This window comes from Rhinolophus ferrumequinum, chromosome 17 (assembly GCF_004115265.2).
Source record: "Rhinolophus ferrumequinum isolate MPI-CBG mRhiFer1 chromosome 17, mRhiFer1_v1.p, whole genome shotgun sequence".
NCBI lineage: Eukaryota > Metazoa > Chordata > Mammalia > Chiroptera > Rhinolophidae > Rhinolophus > Rhinolophus ferrumequinum.
The window spans coordinates 1,515,918-1,533,596 of NC_046300.1; the positions used below are offsets into that span (position 1 = coordinate 1,515,918).

General features: G+C 42.3%; 1 protein-coding gene across 10 annotated transcripts in view; it reads left to right on the top strand.

The window, feature by feature from the left end:
• CHL1 (cell adhesion molecule L1 like) overlaps nt 1-4,560 on the top strand; it is a 155,375-nt gene extending 150,815 nt beyond the window's left edge. For all 10 annotated transcript variants that reach the window (XM_033132128.1, XM_033132127.1, XM_033132130.1 and 7 more), the window contains one exon: nt 1,010-4,560. In XM_033132128.1, coding sequence (XP_032988019.1) covers nt 1,010-1,226 — 217 coding nt within the window. In that variant the 3' untranslated portion in view covers nt 1,227-4,560. The remainder of the gene's footprint in view (nt 1-1,009) is intronic.
• Nucleotides 4,561-17,679: the final 13,119 nt, after the last annotated feature.

The window sequence follows — 17,679 nt, forward strand, 5'->3', positions numbered from 1 at the left end:
ACGGGGTGTGCTGGGCATCTTCGTTACTTAGGGACACTGGCTGGCAGGGACGTGGTCAGACCCCCACGGCGGGGGATAGGACATGGCAAACCGAGCACTGGCTCGGAAGTGACACATGCCACCCCTACACCCTTTTCTTTGGCCAAAGTGAGTCACATGCTGGTGTGAAGGCAGGGGAGTGCTGTCCCGCCATACTTGCAGAACACTGGGGACGGGACCTTCGGTGAGCAGCTGGTGACTCCACACATTAGAAAGTGCTAGGCACAGTCTGATAATTCTTTTCCTATGTTCATTTTTCAAGCTTTATAAAATTGTTTAATTTGGTATACGACTTTACAGTGTGATACCTAGTCATTGGTACTTAAAAAAACAGTTTCATCAGGAATTTAGAAAACCATGCCATTAGGTAGACATTTTTCTAACTCAGAACTGCTTTTGCCGAAGAGTAGAACCCAGACCATAAATATAGGATACTCGTGGTGTTTATGTTCTAAAAACGCCAGCCATCTTTTAAAATTGAACAAATCTGAGTTCTTAAACATATCAGAGGACATCCTTTGGTTATAGGAAACAGGGTTTGATTGAGTAACCTAAACAAAAGTAAATTTTTGCAGGGATTTGGGGGAACGTGCAGGATCAAAGGTAAAGACAGAAAGTCAAGACTTGGTGACTCGCAGTTCCAAAATTTCATGAAAGCAAAGGAAGTAACGCTTCTCCTCCGTGTATGAACACGTTGAATGTCTGTAGGTCCCACGGAAGCTCCTGGTGGTAAGGGAACCAGAAGTCCTGTGAACCATGAGCATAGTTCCTCAGTTACTCAGAATGACACCAATTGGCGATGACGCCTTAAAGGTGTTTGTGGGAGTGTCACTTTCGGTTCATTTATCTGTCTTCGAGGTTAACGTGAATATCCTGAAAATTACAAGACTGTTTGCACTCGTGTTGATTCTTGCTTTATGCACATGTCTCATGTTAGATTTTGTGGAACTATTCCTTTTCTCTTTTCTAGTGACAGTGATGAGAAACCTCTCAAAGGAAGCCTTCGGTCCCTTACCAGGGACATCCAGGCCACAGAAAGTGCTGACAGCTTAGTTGAGTATGGAGAGGGCGAGCAGGGCCTGTTTGGTGAAGACGGCTCGTTCATCGGCGCCTACGCAGGCTCTAAGGAGAAGGCGTCTGTGGAGAGCAACACGAGCTCCTCAGCAGCCTTCCCTCTTCGAGCATGAACGCAGCATGTGTGGCAGCCTCCCGTGTTGGCCTGTTGGAGGGGGCAGGACGTTCACGCAGGGACAGAAACACACGGGCAGAGGAGTCCACCCAGATGCCAGCAGCCTGCAGTCACGTGGAGGAAAATGGCACTGCCTTGGAAAGGAAAGCGGGCACGACAGACCTGTGGCTTTTGTCAGGTGCTGAAATGCAGAATGTGACACAAATCCTGTGTTTAGAGTCACCTCAACTAAATCCAAAGTTCACCTCCGAGGGCTCCCCAGGGTCCTGCACACTCGTGACGCCCTCCTGTCCCGTGTGCACATGTGTGTCAGCCCTGAGAATGGTCAGATTGACTTAGCTTCCCGACAGGTTAAAAGATGGTAAGCCAACAGTTATTTAAACTGTAAGAGGAACACAAATGTCTCATTAAGACCGCTCCTTGAGCACATACAGTCTAAATGTACTATTTAAATTTTTAGTAGATCTTAGGTAAGCAGTCAACTGGTATTTATTGAGCTCTAACTATTTGCCCGGAACAGTCATGTTCAAACAGAGTTCTAACTTCTTCAGTTTCAACGTCAATCATTTATTTCTGTCAGTTACGGCATCTGCAAAGGCCTTTGTTTTCTTGGATTTTTCTTGGACTAAATTCAGCTGCAAAGACAGCAGTGGTCGGAAGGTTATCTTGTGAAAGAACACGCATGAGTTCTTCGTGGTGCCGGCGTGTGATAACTCTATGTATTTAAATTGCCATTTCTCAGTTGGCCGCTTTCCCTTTTTTCTGTGTTTATATAATGGTATGCACATAGATTTCATGAATGCATTGTACATATTATATTTACACAATTTAAAGTATAGATGTGTTTTATTTGGATGTGAGACAACATTAACAGGCGTGTCTGTGCAGCTAGAGTAAATAGTAAGATACCACTTTCCAGCATTTCAGAACGGCCCCCAATAGCGTGAGATCCCCAGCGGGAGACTTTGTACAACACATTTGGATTTTGTTCTTATATTACTTTTCCAACAGCCTCAAAATAAAATATCATATAAATATTGGGGGAAATGTTTTCCTGTTTTTCAAAATAAGTTTTGTTTGTGTGTACTGCTACTGCACCCCCAAGGAAAACGTGTTTACAGTTGAAGTTCCTGTACATATGTTTGCCTATGTCCCATTTTAACCATCTTCAGGGCGGGATGTTCTTCTGTGTTCTCCTTCTGTCGATGTCAGTGCAAATTCAGGAAATTTATTTCCTGGCATGTGGTCTACTAGCCCTTCTAAAATTGTACATGGAAATGGTTTAGAAGTAGTAGGAAGGATTGTGCATGCATGTCAGTAAAATTCAGTGTACAACTTCTCGTTTTATGGAAACATTTTTTTAACCTTACCGCAGAATTCTTAATTATGTTTAAGTGAAATTGACTTACAGATTTCACCTTATTTTTTGAACTGTAGCTATGGGCGTATCTTGTGAAATCCTTGACTTTGATTTCTGTAGCCCACTCTATTTCTTGTGGACCAAAATTAGGGCTATTTACAACGGTCAACACAGTAACCCATGTCCGAATGCATAAATAGGTAGCAGGTGAATGTCTTTTTTCAACAATGCCTCTTGAGTCAGGGTTTGACCACACTCCCAAAATAAGTTTTTCCAGTAGGGGAGGGCAACTTGGTTTGCACCCCCTGAGTGTGGGACCCACACACCCACCAGTGCCCCTGTAGCTTCATCCTCCTCTGATTTCTACGTAACAGCTTTTCTGGTGGGAGGAATACCATGTTTTGACTTCTCTAGAAGGGATTTCTGGTACCCAGCTAGCGATGAGGCCCAAGGTTGGGCCTTTCGAGTTTAGTTCTGCTATTATTCTAGTTCCTTTTCATTGCCATCAGCCAAAAAGGTCTTAAGAGAATCCTGTAAGTTGGCAAGAATCTCAAAAATCATTAGGAGCAGATTTCTTATAAATGTAATAATCTTTAAGTTAGAAGTTAACACAATAATGGAATGTCTGCTTTTCCTCAATCTTGGAGCTCCCTTTTATCCTCTGGGTAACAAGGATGTCCTGCTTATCTTTTCTGAGTGACCAAAACTAACAGATATGAAACATAAGCTCGCATGACAACTGCCTTTGGCCGTCTCTCTCTAGTACCTTTTCTCAGTACCATGTGGCTTCTACCAGAAACCATCTGCTCAGAAGGAATGGGTCCATGACCCACTTTGGCTGGTCCACTGTTGATATTATTTTAATGATGTCGATTGTGTATAACCTCAAGGACTGTTGGTGGAATGACTCCCTAGAGAGCTGCCTGAGGGTTGGGAAAGCCTAGTCTTTCCCTGGTTCCAGCACTGACTTTGTACATAAAACCTTAGGCAAGTTGTTTGTCCCCTCTGCTTCAAACTGTCTCAACTATAAAGTGCTAATGTTATCTCAGTTACCTTATCTTTGTCACAGGGTGTTTTTTGTATGAAGAAAAATTTGAAGATGATAAAAGCTAAGATGCCTTTTAACTTCATAAACAAACCTATTATCTAATGATGTATCGAAAAGTCACCCCCCACACACCAACATAATTTTTTCCTGTGAGCACATAAATATATTTTTATAGGAAAACAAATCTACAGGAAATGAAATAAATCTGTTCAATGAGCAGTGCGATTTTCACATGCCATCAAAAATTACTTAATCAGACGAAAATTAAGCAGGGTCTTTGCTATACAAAAGTGTTCTTCACTGATTTTGCATGTGTATTTATAAGAAAATGTGAATTTGGTGGGTTTATTCTATTGGTATGAAGGCATCGGATATTTTAGATGTGCCCATGTTTATAAAAATGTAAAGCACAATGAAATTATGCTGGAAGTCTCAAATGATATTTTTTTCCTATTTTATATTCATGGAAGAGATGAGCTAAAGAGAGACCAATAATGAGAAATGTTGGTGTGTTTTTCTAAGCATTTAAAGCATAATTGCCGATTGAAACCCTAAATATGTTTACATGCCATTACAATATGGTCCTTGTACCGATTCTGAAATGATTACAAAGGGACTGGGTTTGTAATCTGTGGTAGTGGCTAGCCTGGGGAAGTTCCTACAGTGAAATGAGGAGTGTGGAACCAAAGCTTACTTTGTTTTGTAACTGAAATTATTCAATTACGTCATCAAAAGAGATAAAAGGTATGTAAAGCTGGTTTACTTGCTTATTCTTTTCTGGCTTAGATTAATATTCACAGTAGAACTTTATTAAAATGTGTTTGTGTTGTAGGTGATGTTTGTATGATGCTTATGAATATGTATGGTTTAAAAATATTTTCACTGTACATGAAATTCAACTTGCCAAATAAAAGTCTGACTTCATGTACTCTAAAAATGTTTGTATTCTTTTCTATCCAGATGAGAAGAATCAGAAATTACATATCGACCTTACCGTCAACTGCCTCTGCTCCTGGAATGTCTGTCAGGAAGTATAAATTGAGAAAGTATAAATGAGGTATAAAAACATATTTTGATTTGAATGGCTATATTCTTAATAGACCGTTTAGTGCCATCAACATTACAAAATGTAATATGTCAATTATTTCTATACTTATGATTAATGTCAAAGTAAGATGAATGTGTATTCACCTGGTTGTTTTTAGAACAATGCAAAAATGTCACTTTTTAAGAAAATGCCCAATATGCTACATTTTCAAATAGGCTGGTGGGTAATTGGGACACCCAGTTTGACTCAGCAGACAATCGATTGAAAATTGTGATTTTTTTTTTAAAGTGTTTGATGTGCACTAAGCCCTTTGCATACATTTAACCTCAAAAACAATCTTCTATTTGTAGACGTAGGGCACATGGTGCGTGAGTCACTGGTGAGTGTGACCAGCGTGGCCTAGAGACAGAAATTAAAGCAGAGCTGCCTGAGTCCCAGACCCAGGCCGACAGTCGTCACACTGGCCTCCATGTTCCCTTAGAAACGCTAAAGAAAGGTGAGTTGAAGTTTAGAGCTGACGTACTGATGGTGTTTAGAAACTTCGTGGTTTTTAGATATGTGGGGAAACAGTCAATACTGTATGTATGTGACCTGTTGAAAGGGTGCGACCCCCAAAGTAGCAGTTGACATACACAGTCATTTTCCGTGTTGCAGTTCTCCAGGGGGGGCAGTGCCCCGCCTCGCTGGCCCCCACGCTTCTCTGCACACTCACCCTTGGTCCCTTTACCACTCTGGCATCTAGCTAATTTGTCGGATCCTCCCAGGGCTGTATGGTCGTGTGCACACAGCTGACCTGACGGGATTTTTAGCCCAGGACTCTCCTTAGACCTAAGGCCTGGATGTATGATTTCCCACCTGGGACCTCGCTTGTGACGACTGAAGGATCTCAGACTCAGTGTTTCAACGCCAGTGTGTGCTTCCTCTTCCTGACCTGCTCACAGCCACCCACAGCTGCCCAGGGCAGCCTCCAGCCAGGTCAGCAGCCATGTCCCAGGGTGTGTCCTGCACAGGTGGCTTCTCCGTCCCCCATCCTCCGTCCGTCACTAACTCCAGCTGTGTGGTGGCCTGTGTGTCTCCTGGAGCAACCCAGAACTCTTGGTACACGGGCTGGGCCACTTGCCTGCCCCTGGTCTGCTCTGTCTGCTGGCTTCCCTTCCATCCGTCCCCCACTATACAGAGAGGTACGTCTCAAAGGCCGGTCTGGTCATGCATCCTCCCGGCTCTGGCTGCCCCCAATGACATTCCATTGCTCTTACGGTGATGACAAAATTGTCACTTCCTTGTCCACGTCCTGCATGGCCTGACCCCACGAAGCTTCCCATCCTCCCTTCCTCTCTCTGTCGCTGTCACACGACTGTAGCAGATGGCTTCTGTGTCCTGCTTCCGAATCCCTGGGCTGTGTCTGTCCTGTGTGGCGACTTGGTCACCGCCTCTGTCTCTCTGCTGAGCCCAGACGTCCTGCAGGGGCAGAGGCTCTTCACTGGCATCACACACATTATTATTTGTTAAAGAAAGAGAGTCCCGGGGGGAGGTGCCAAACGAGTGCATGTGAGAAGATGCTCACAGGTGCAGAAAGAAGTCTTCATCTGCCCCGAACTCTTCTTCCGCGGTGTCCTCCGTGTCAGCGAGGGACCCCAGCACCAGCTGGTTCCTTAAGCCAAAGCCTGGCGGTCGTTCCCAGGTGCACTGCCCCGCATTACTCGGCATGGCCTCCTATCAGGCCTAACTCCAGAATGTTTCAAATCCTTTCCTGTCTAACCCCCACTCCCTCTTCACCACTACCATCCTAAAGCAGGGAGTCGGCATCTGTCCTACGGTGGGTCTTCTCGCTTCATTTCCCCTCCTCTCCATCTTCAAAACAAAGCCAGTGAACTTTGTAAAGCACAAGTCTGGTTATATCAGTGGTCTCTCCATGCATCCAGCCAGTAGCCCAAACCCCTGAGCCCAGGACCACGTGTGCACCAGCCCGCGCTCCTTCCTCGCACCTCACAGGCTTCCCCACAAAGTCGTGCTTCTGCCGCTCCCACCTTCTGTTTCTGGAGCCCAGGAAGCCCCAGCCCCGCCCAATGCCATTTGCAGTCACTGTTCCTTCTGGCTGGAACGTTCTCCCAAATCTTGTATAAACTGGCTCATGGTTTGCTCAAAGGTCACTTCTGCAGAGAAGACATTTCTGGTGATCAGCTCTAATGTAGTCAGGCCGTTATTAACCTTTGTTTCTTCATGGCAACTGTCATTGTATTAATTTATACTCTTCTGTCATTTCTTTTCTTCTCTGCTCCCAGCAATGTAAGCTCCATGAGAACAGCAACCTTTTCTGTCTCGTTCACGACTCTGACCCCAGAATTGGCCCCGGCGTGTAATAAATCCCAAATAAATATGCGTTTGGGTAAATGAGTGAGCTAAAGCACCAGCTGGGAAATAGTGTAACAAATGTTAGTGAGGAAAAAAAAAGTAATCTGCTTACCAAAACCCATTGACCTGACGTTTACATTTCTTAAACATTTATATATTTGGAATATACTAGATTTATTCTGGTGATCATTTCGCAATATATATAAAATATCAAATCATTATCTGTACTACTTAAGCTAATATAATGTCATCTGTCAGTTATACCTCAATTAAAAAATATATACGGTCACCACAACAAAAACACAAACTGTGCACAGCAGACCTGATCACAGAAGAAAAACATTTTTTTTCCAAGCTGATACCAAACCTTCTCTTCCAATATTGGAAAGAAAGTTTTTTTAATGTTTTGTAAACTCCGCAATTCTAGTTATAAGAATCAGTACAAATTTTGTGGGGGCAAACTTCACTTAGTTCCATACAAAGGCATTAGCTGCAACACAGTATATATGTTATATGTATTGCATATTTAATTATACATTTCATAATTAATGATGTATATAATTCAATATATGTTAGAATGATTATGGTAATTAAAATGTTTGTAATTCACCGAGGAAACATTTATATTATAAAACATTAAATTTCTATGTAGTGTATGAGAATTAACTATGTTTTAAAATGAATTTAAAAATATCAAAACAGCCTCTTCAATGAAGTTAAACAGTGGAAGAATCTTATTATTTTACTGTTTTAATAAAAGGTGTAATTAAAACAATGGACCACTAGATGGGAGTGTTTCAAAGTAATATAACCTGTGGATATAGACAGAATCCTGTAGTCTAGATGTTTTTCCCTCAAAACAATTTTAAAGATTTAAACGTGCATTATGTATATATTACTTAGGTATGTTACACTTCTGTTATTTCTAAATCACGGTTGCATTATAATCATTATTGACCTTCATTAATTCAAGTTTTCGGATTTATAGAGATCGTTTCTAATTTTGAAGGGATCAGTATTTTCCAAATCTTGACAAAGTATGATAAAATGATCTGTTGTGATACTTAGGACATAAGAAATAGTTTCTTAGTTTAGCGGTTTTCTTTGTGGTAGAAACAGATGGAAGTGGTCTCTGAATTATTTGTATTATCTATTTCTAAACAAATTGGTATTTCTTAGTTTTTTCTTTAACACGAATAACTGAAGTACAGTGATATAATGTTTTCTGATGAACGCATGCATGCCGGTCCCATATTGCAGGGCAATTGTAAAGGCAAATATGAGTTCAGGCAGGTAAATATACCTCAGCCATATACAAAGTGCTAATTACACGTTAAGACATGATTGAACCCTTTATAAAACTTAACTAAGAAGGTTATGGCCATGCTGAGAATCCACAGTGAACGACAAGGTGTCATGTGAAATAAACTCTTTTGTCACACAACGTCACTGGGTGAAACCAGAGTTGATGTACATGCAACTAAAGCCTTAATTTCAAACTCCAGTTGAACATTGACTCCAGTACGTAAAAGATAAATACCTGCACGCAGGTGACCACCTGCCATCTTCCCGTCTCACGCTTAGGCCAAGCATCACCTGCAGTGCTTGTTAGAACAGGTGTGCTGGCTTCCATCCCCACAGTCTCGGGCTCTGCAGATCAGGGGTGCAGCCCAAGAATCTACATTTTTTAAGAAGATCCCTGGTGCTGCTTCCTGGGATAGGCTAGGGAGGTACCTTAGAATCACTGACCAACAACAGTGCATAAGTCTAAAATCAGCTTAAACTTCTTGTAAATTCCCCATCAGCTCTCTAAATAGTCTCTGTATAGAAGTAGCAGGTGGACCGTCAGAATGAAAAGCAATAGCATATTTCCTTCATGATTTAGGAACTAAAATCTGCAACAGTAATATGAATTTTCAATGTTTCATAATATCTGACAAATAAGCTTTATTTTTTCACCCTGAGAAATGCTGATTTGGAAAAATTGCTTAACTCCTTATTTTATTATTATTTTTTTAAACTAAACAAATGAAACAGCTAATCTGGAGGACTCTGAGAAGAGATGAAATGGTTGGAAATTGTCTCAGAGAGTGTCTGGTTCCGTGGCAGGGCCATGTCCCATTGCTCGAGGTCCTCTCCACGCCCGGGCACAAAGTCCCTTTGCATCGCAATAAGCAACACAGCACTTTTTTTTTTTTTTAACTACCTCTCTTATTAAAAATCTTTATTTAATAGATACGATCATATAACTATAAAATCAGTCCTTAATTTTTACATATCAGCCCACAGACACAAACCTTTTAAGGTCTTTGATAGTTTTTGTTTTTTAAAAAGTAGCACATTAAAGCAAATGAGAACTTTTGCTGCCCTATTTTTGCATAACACAATATTATAAATTAAAATTAGCTCAGATATTCTAATGTTCTAGAGTAAAATCAGGGGATTTCTTTACACTTGATTAATTTATTTTGACACTCAATATTATTTTACATTAATTTCAGGTGTACAGGCTGCATAGTGAGTGGTTAGACATTCATTTATATAATTTAAGAAGTGGTCCCCCTGACTAGTCTAGTACCCACCTGGCACTATACATAGTTATTACCATATTATTGACTATATTCCTTATGCTGTATTTTACATCCCCATGATTGTTTTGTGCCAATTTGTACTGTTGTTTTGTACCAGTTTTGTACCAATTTGTACTTTTTAATCCCTTCCCCTTTTTCACCCCCGCCCCCAAACTCCCTCCCATCTGGCAGTCATCAAAATGTTCTCTGTATCTATGAGTCTGTTTCTGTTCTGATGCGTATTTTGTTAGATTCCACTTATAAGTGAACTCACTTTGCACCTGTCATTCTCTGTCTGACACTCCATTTAGCACAACACCCTCCAGGTCCATCCATGCCCCCACAAATGGCAAGAACCCATTCCCTTCCATGGCCGAGCAATATTCCATTGTATATACGTACCACCTCCTCTTTATCCATTCATCCATTGACGGACACCCAGGCTGCCTCCACATCTTGGCCATTGTAAACAATGCTGCAATGAACATGTGGATGCACAGGTTCCCTCGAAGTAGCATTTTGGGTTTCTTCACATATATACCCAGAAGTGGGATTACTGGGCCCTTCATTGTCTCTTCTTATAGCCTTTGTTTTAAAGTCTGTTTTGTTTGGTGTAAGTATTGCTACCCTAAGTTTTTTTGTTTGTTTCCATTTTCATGAAATATCATTTTTCCATCCTTTTACTTTCAGTCTTAGTGTGTCTTTCCATCTGAAGTGAATCTCTTACAGGCAGCATATGTTAAGGTTTCTGTTTGTTTGTTTGTTCGTTTTTTATCTATTCAGGACCCCAGCTTTTGATTGGAACATTTAAACCATTTATATTTAAAGTAATTGTTTATTATTCATATTTTTTATCTTTTTCTTTTCATCTTAAAGAAGTCCTTCTAAAATTCCTTGTAATACTGGTTTAGTGGTGATGAACTCCTGTAGCTTTTTCTTGTTTGAGAAGCTCTTTATCCTTTGATATTAAATGATAGCTTTGCTGGGTAGAGTAATCTTGGTTGTATGTCCTTGCTTTTCATCATTTTGAATATTTCTTGCCAATCCCTTGTGGCCTACAAAGTTTCTATTGAGAAATAAACTGATAGTCTTATGGGAGCTCCGTTATAAGTTGTTAGTTGCCTTTTTCTTGCTGCTTTTAGGATTCTTTTTTTAATATTTAATCTTTAACATTTTAATTATAATCTATCTTGTTGTGGACCTGTTCATCTTGTTTGGGACTCTGCACTTCCTGGGCTTGTATATTTATTTCCTTTGCCAGGTTAGGGAAGTTTTCTGTCATTGTTTCTTTAAATAATTTTTAATTCCTTGCTCGCTCTCTTTTCCTTCTGGTACCCCTATAATGCAAATGTTGGTATGCTTGCTATCCCAGAGGTACCTTAAACTCTCCTCATTTTTTTGGATTCTTTTTTCTGATTGAGTGTTTTCTGCTACTTTATCTTCTAAATCGCTGACTCGATTGTATGCTTCATCAAATCTACTGTTGATTTCCTCTGATTTCTTCCTCATTTCCATTATTGTAACTTTCTGGCTGGTTCTTTTTTGTTTTCTATCTTCATTTTTATGTTTCCTATCTCTTTGTTGAATTTCTCTCTGAGAATATTGAGCATTCTTATAACTAGTGTTTTGAAATCTGTGTCTGATAAATTGCTTGTCTCTATTTTGTTTAGTTCCTTTTCTGGCTCATTGTTCTAGTCTCTTATTTGGGACATGTTTCTTTGTCTCCCCATTTTGGCTGCCTCCCTGTGTTTATTTCTACATATTAGGTAGGGCTGCTATGTCTCCCGGTATTAATAGAGCATCCTTATGCAGTAGGTGTGCTGTGGGGCACAGTGTTAGTCTTCCTGGTCACTTGAGCCATGCACTGCAGGAGTATCCTTTGTGTGTGTCCTCTTCTTGTAGGTGAGCTTTGGTCGCTATTTACATAGCAATAGGAGGGACTGACCCTCAGGCTGGTTGGCTGTGAGGACTGGCCATGACTATAGTGGAAGAGCTGTGTGCAGGGGCTGACCCTACAGAGCAGGATGTGCTTTAGTGGGGCTCTGCCCAGTCTGCTCTTTGGGTGTGTCATCCTTGGAGATAGTCTGGTGAAGCTCTGGCCCAGTACAAAGCTGGTTACTGGGAATGCCAGGCCTGGGGCCTGAGAGGGAACCAGCTGCAGGCCAAGTTCAACCACAGTCTGTACTCTGCCCAGGGTCACCTGGCATGAGTCACAAAGCAATCCAGAGATGGCCACTACCCATACTTGCCTCAGAAGTGCCTCAAGAGGCCACTCTGAGAACTAAGGCCCACTCTGTCCAGTACGGGCTTAGGGCTGCTCACTGAGAGGCATGGGGCAGGCCCAGGCCAGATGCTGTTTGTTTAGGCTTTGTGAACCTTTGAGAGACTTTAGGTAAGTTTCGAGCATGAGCCAAGACAGGTTGTTTATGGGAAAAGCCACTGGAAGTGGCTGGGGTGTGCCTGGAATTTGGTTGTGCTGGGGTCTCAGGATCACCATGGTGGGGCAAATGACGGTGTCAGCCAATTCATGGAGACTCGGACATGGTGTCTGAGTGTGTGTGCCGCAGGAAGGGGCGGGCTCAACAAAGAAACAATGGATTCTATCGGCAACTCCATCTGTGAGAACGCTGCCCCTCCAGCCCGCAACCTGAAGCCAGATGATTCTGTTCCTCCTCGTATGTCACTCGCACCTTTGGAGTTGCTGCCCCAGATCTGGAGCTCAGGATGACTGAGTCCCTCGGTGAGTCAGTCCATGTGTGGTCCCTTTAAGAGGAGTGCCTGGGACTCTAGCCACCCTCCGTCACTCAGCCACAATCTCCACTGGTTTCCACAACCAGAAATCATGGGGACTTCTCTCTCCAGCACTGGGGAGCTTGGGCTGGTGAGGGGCTGGGACCCCTTGCTTCTCCTTGAGGAGGGGTGCTTTCTGCAGCCGAGATATGTCTCCTGGTTTTTAATGGTCACACGTGAGTGTGGGACCAGCCCATTCTGCGTCTCTGCACCTCATACCATTGTCGAGGTGGCTGCTTCTGTATGTCTGTAGTTGTGGGGCTTCAGTTCAGCTAGACTTCAAGTGGTGCTCAGGGACAATTATTCTTCAATTCAGTTGTAATTGAAATGGTTGTGGGAGCAGGTGAGCACAGCATTTACTCCACTATCTTTACCAAAACCAAAACAAACAAAACAAACAACAAAAAAACACAGCACTTTCTTAACTCCTTCAGTAGTCTTAATCAGTTCCTAGCCATGCTGTCATTTCTTTTTTCTTCCCAGCAACTATTGAAATGCACACCTACAACCATAAATGCAAATCCTTTAAGTGACCCTCCTTCCTAGGGGGGCCCGTGCCTCCCTTTCACGAATCTTCAGGCATTTTATGAGTTAATGGGGATATACAGTGTGCCTGGTAAGATAAACAAGCAGGTGCCCTGCAGATGGTACCAACACAGACTTCAGTTGGTTGCAAGGGAACCCATTTCTCCAGAGAACTCACCTGTATTCAGACTTCTTTCTGAAGTTACAGCTTATCGGTGGCGTAGTCCTGCCCGTTTTCAGGTTTTGCCAGGATGTTGAAATGGTTCCAGCCTAGGTTGTAGCTGTGGCAATTTCAAATCCGACACATGCAAGCCCAGGGCAATAATTTAATAGTACAATTAAGTTTAAAGAGATGAAACATTATTCATCCCGCAGAATTAGCATAGATGAATAATGACAATGTTTAGGGTTGGCAGGGAAATGGTAAACTGTTTATAATTTCTGCTGATAACACAAATTGGTGAAAAATTTAAAAAGAGTAATCTGGCAATATTTATCAAAATGTATAAGAAACCCCCCAAATACTCTAGCAATATAATTAAGAACACTGTATTTCCTGAAATTTATATTAAACTGTAAGGGAAAAATATCAATATAAAGCAAAAATTTTTAATCGGTTATTTTAAAATAAAGCCTGTTGTGCAGATAGCATTTTATAGGGATGGAGTGTCAGTACAGAAACCACTGGAGGTCAGAATCCAGGAGTCGACACTCTGACACTAGATATGAACTTTGCATCTATATGCACACGTATATTTTCTGGGGAAAATTTGTAACAGCTTTACTCAGATTCTCAAAGGTGCCGCTTTGAGAATTTTGAATTTAACCAGGGGTTGGGGAGATTCTCTGAAGCCTAGTATATTCACCACCCTTAGGACTCCTGAGCTAGCCAACCCCACATTGAATGCAAGAGGAAACATGTCTAAATAAAGCAAGTTTTGCAGAAGCCCTGTCTAGTGACAGTGCAGAGTTAGAGCAAATGGCTACAGCATGGCTCCCCACCTGCATCTATAGTTACACCTGCAGGTCTATAGGTAGCTCTGCATTTTAAAATGTGAAAAGAAGAAAACAACACCCTACAATGTGTTTTGATGTTAGCTCTCTTACCTTTGTCATTGTTGAGGGTGAGAATCCCGTGATAGAGAACAAGAGGATTTCCACTTTACTTTCATTGTTTTATAAAATGAGCCTAGAGAAAGGGACTGGCCCAAGGTCACGTGCAGTTGAAGGGCATACTTGTGGTGAGGAAAGCTAAAGGTCAGCCCCCAATTTTTTAGGTAGATGTGTCTTGTATCCAGTATTTCATATCTCAAAGCCTGCTCCCCCCCTTTCTAGCTGTCTGACCTAGCAAGCCCCTTGAAATTCAGTGTTCTCATCTGGAATAATATCTACCGTCAGGTTTGTGGGAAGGTCTGAAAGAAAATTATAACAAAACCAACAAGGATCGGATAGGCTCTTACCGAATGGTTGCTGCGCCCTGTCAAACGCATGCAAGTACTTGTAAGATGTAATTATTATGTGTGAAGCCACTAAGGCAGTGAGTGTGTTTGTGAAAATGGAAGCTCCCATAACTGGTTAGAAGAGATACAAATCCCTTAGAGTTTACGTTATAGATTTTTATACACTAGCTTAAAAGTAACGTCTGTACCACAAGTTACAGGAAAACGGGCTCTGGGTAGGAACGGTTGTGTTCTGATCCAGCAGAAGTGTCACACGTGCCGCTAGGAGTGACACTTCTCCTGTAGCCTTTGCCACGTCCCAAATACGCCGATTGAATGCATCGTGTCAACACTGACAATTGTCTGCAGCCTCTCTCAGAAAAAAGTCTGGGTGTCCTTGTAACTGACAGGTGGTGGGGATTCTGTGGATGGCTGTGTCATTGTGCCCGGTGCTGGGCACCCCTGAGTGAGTGGCTCCCATCTTTACAACCAGTGGGGATTCTCAGGAACCTACCACTGCCCTGGAGACCTTAGCTTCCCTTAGCGATTTCTGGGCCTTTCTGCTTTCGTCAGGCCTGTGGTCAGAGAGACAGCCATGAAAGTATGTCTTTTTCCTTACAAAACCCTTCCTTTCTCAGCCACCCTTGGTGATACCAGAGGACACACATAAAACACTAATTGCTGGCACAAGTCCCATTGCACAGTTAAGTTCACGGGCAAACATGCTACCCTGGGACCCTGCAGATGGCTGGACACATGGTATCTAAAATTTTACTTATACTTTGGAATGAGTAACGATGACTGCACTCGCCTCAGTCGTTAAAAATGCATATTCCATCTCAAACACAGCTCGTGGTGTCGCTGTCACATGGTGTCCATTGCAAAGTCAAATGAACCATCATTTACTTCATTTCCTGCCGTCAACAACCAAAATACACCTGTGAACATCCCTGTGTGACATCGATAGTGACGGACACTAGTAATCGATAAAAAAAGGTGATAGGTGCATTTTCCTCCAGTGTATCTTAGTGGGTTAGAGTGTGAATTTTGACGTCAGTATAGCTGATGAAAGGATGATGACACATTTTACATGCCCTCTCCAATCACATAGAAGTGACTGTCTGGAGAGCTGCCTGGAGGAGGAGGGCACACAGAAGGTGCCAGATCCCTCGGCGATGTCTGCCTCAGACACGGAAATGCACAGGCACACTGCACTGTCCCTTCCTGGATTTGCGTTTACGAACTCCAGGTTTTAAGAGAAGTTCCTGGGTTTGTTTCTCGCATCAGAACTTACTGGCTAAGTAAGAAAATGACCTTGAGGGCGTTCAGTCCCTCAGAGCCTGTATCACTCAGTGTCATCAACTGTAATTGAGGAAGCAAATATTCTCTCTCTCTCATATTAAATGCATGTAAAGCGGTACCTGGCATATAGCTGAGTACTCCGTAAAGTAACATAGGACTATTGCTGCTGCTACTAATGATATTAGAAGAAAGGATATTTCTTCAGGTTCGTCACACATTGAAGAAGTATGAGGTGGGTGCAAAAGTAATTGCAGTTGAAAAGTTTAAAAGTAAATGCAAAAACAGGGTTGCTAGATGGGCGGGAGGGGTGGGGGGTAGGGGGGAGGGTGAGGGGATTGGAGGGCAGTCGGTGACCACAGGATGGCCACGGGGTTTGAAAATTAATCTGGGGAACGTAATTTGGTGGTTACCAGAGCGTAAGGGGGTTGGGGGGTGAGGGATGAGGGTGAGGGGGATCAAATGTATGGTGATGGAAGGGGAGCTGACTCTGGGTGGTGAACACACAATGTGATTTATGGATGATGTGATACAGAATTGCACACCTGAAATCTATGTAATTTTACTAACAATTGTCACCCCAATAAATTAAAAATAAATTAATAAAAAAAAATAAAATAAAACTCACCTGTGCCAAGATAGTAAAAAAAAAAAAAAAAATAAAAGGACTAACAGCCGCTTAAGTAACAACCAGTGTAAATGCCCAGGAACGGCTAGTTCAACATAATCCCTATCTGCTCAGTCTTCAAATATTAAAATAAATTGTAATTCTTGGAAAAAAAAAAAAAAAAACAAAAAAATAAAAAACAAACAAAAAAAAACAGCAATTACTTTTGCACCCACCTAATAACTGGTCAGCAGAGACAGTAAGAACTCAGAGCGATCCCTAACCCATCTTCCGAAGCCCAAAAGTCTTCCCTCTCAAGCAGGTCCCAAACAAAATGCTGGCGGCATAACCCTTGCAGGACACTCTGAGGCTCAGGGGAAGGCGTGCTGCCTGTGAAAGTCCTGGTTGCAGGGGACCTGACTGCTTTGTAGCCCGTGCTCTGGGCCAAGCTCACAGCTCGTCTTCAAGTACTGACCTCACCTGATGACTCACTTGTCATAAGATTTCATTGTGATGCTTCAAGCCAAGGGCATTTCTAAATTAGAAATACTATGTATATGCAAAAACACAGACTTTTAATGTCATTTAAAAATTCAGAAAACTCAGAGACTATCACACACCCGTTCACGCCATCTGCGATTACCAGTGAGATTAACTTGTCACATTGGTGTCAGATTACATTACTACTTATTTATATACAACTTCCTCAAGAGGTAATGCCTGTGGTGGAATCCTTTACATTCAGGGGTGAAGAACTCTCACTCTCAAAAAATCTTAGCAACTATTTTCATGTAGAATTAAGAACAGATTTGCAAGTTGATGGGTGCAGCGTTTGTTGGAATTGTGTGGTCATTCAAGAAGCTTGGGAATGGCCGAGTGACTTTAAAACGAGTGTGTCAGGGTCATGGCACAAGGTTGTTCAGCCTCTGAGCTGTCAGCGTGAGTCCCTGTGGTGACAGTTTTGTTGGGCGCAGCCATGTGGAAGGATGGTCTGAGAGCATGGTCCACCTTGGAACCCAGGAAAGTCAGCTTCTGGGAAAGGCATTTTAATTGCGATATTTTCCAAAGTCGCGTAGATAGCCTCCTTCTACCAGGATAGCTTATCGCCTTTTCTCTAATGCAAAATGAGATGAATACCACTCCTTTAACACTTGGGATGTGCAGTGAGAAATACATGAGAAGGCACGGTAACATGTCCCGTGCTAACATCTGCTCTTCTCTGGGTTTTACTCAGAGAAGCTGTGTGTCGTGACCGCGTGCCCTCCGACTGCCTACCCCCCATTTGCAGATGGCAGAAGGAAGTCAGTTTGTAGTGCTCAGCCCGTGCATATCATTATGGTGAGTTATTTCAGCTGGGAAATCAGTATCTAAAAAAGACCGTGACTTGGGTGCCAAAAATAAGCATTTATCACT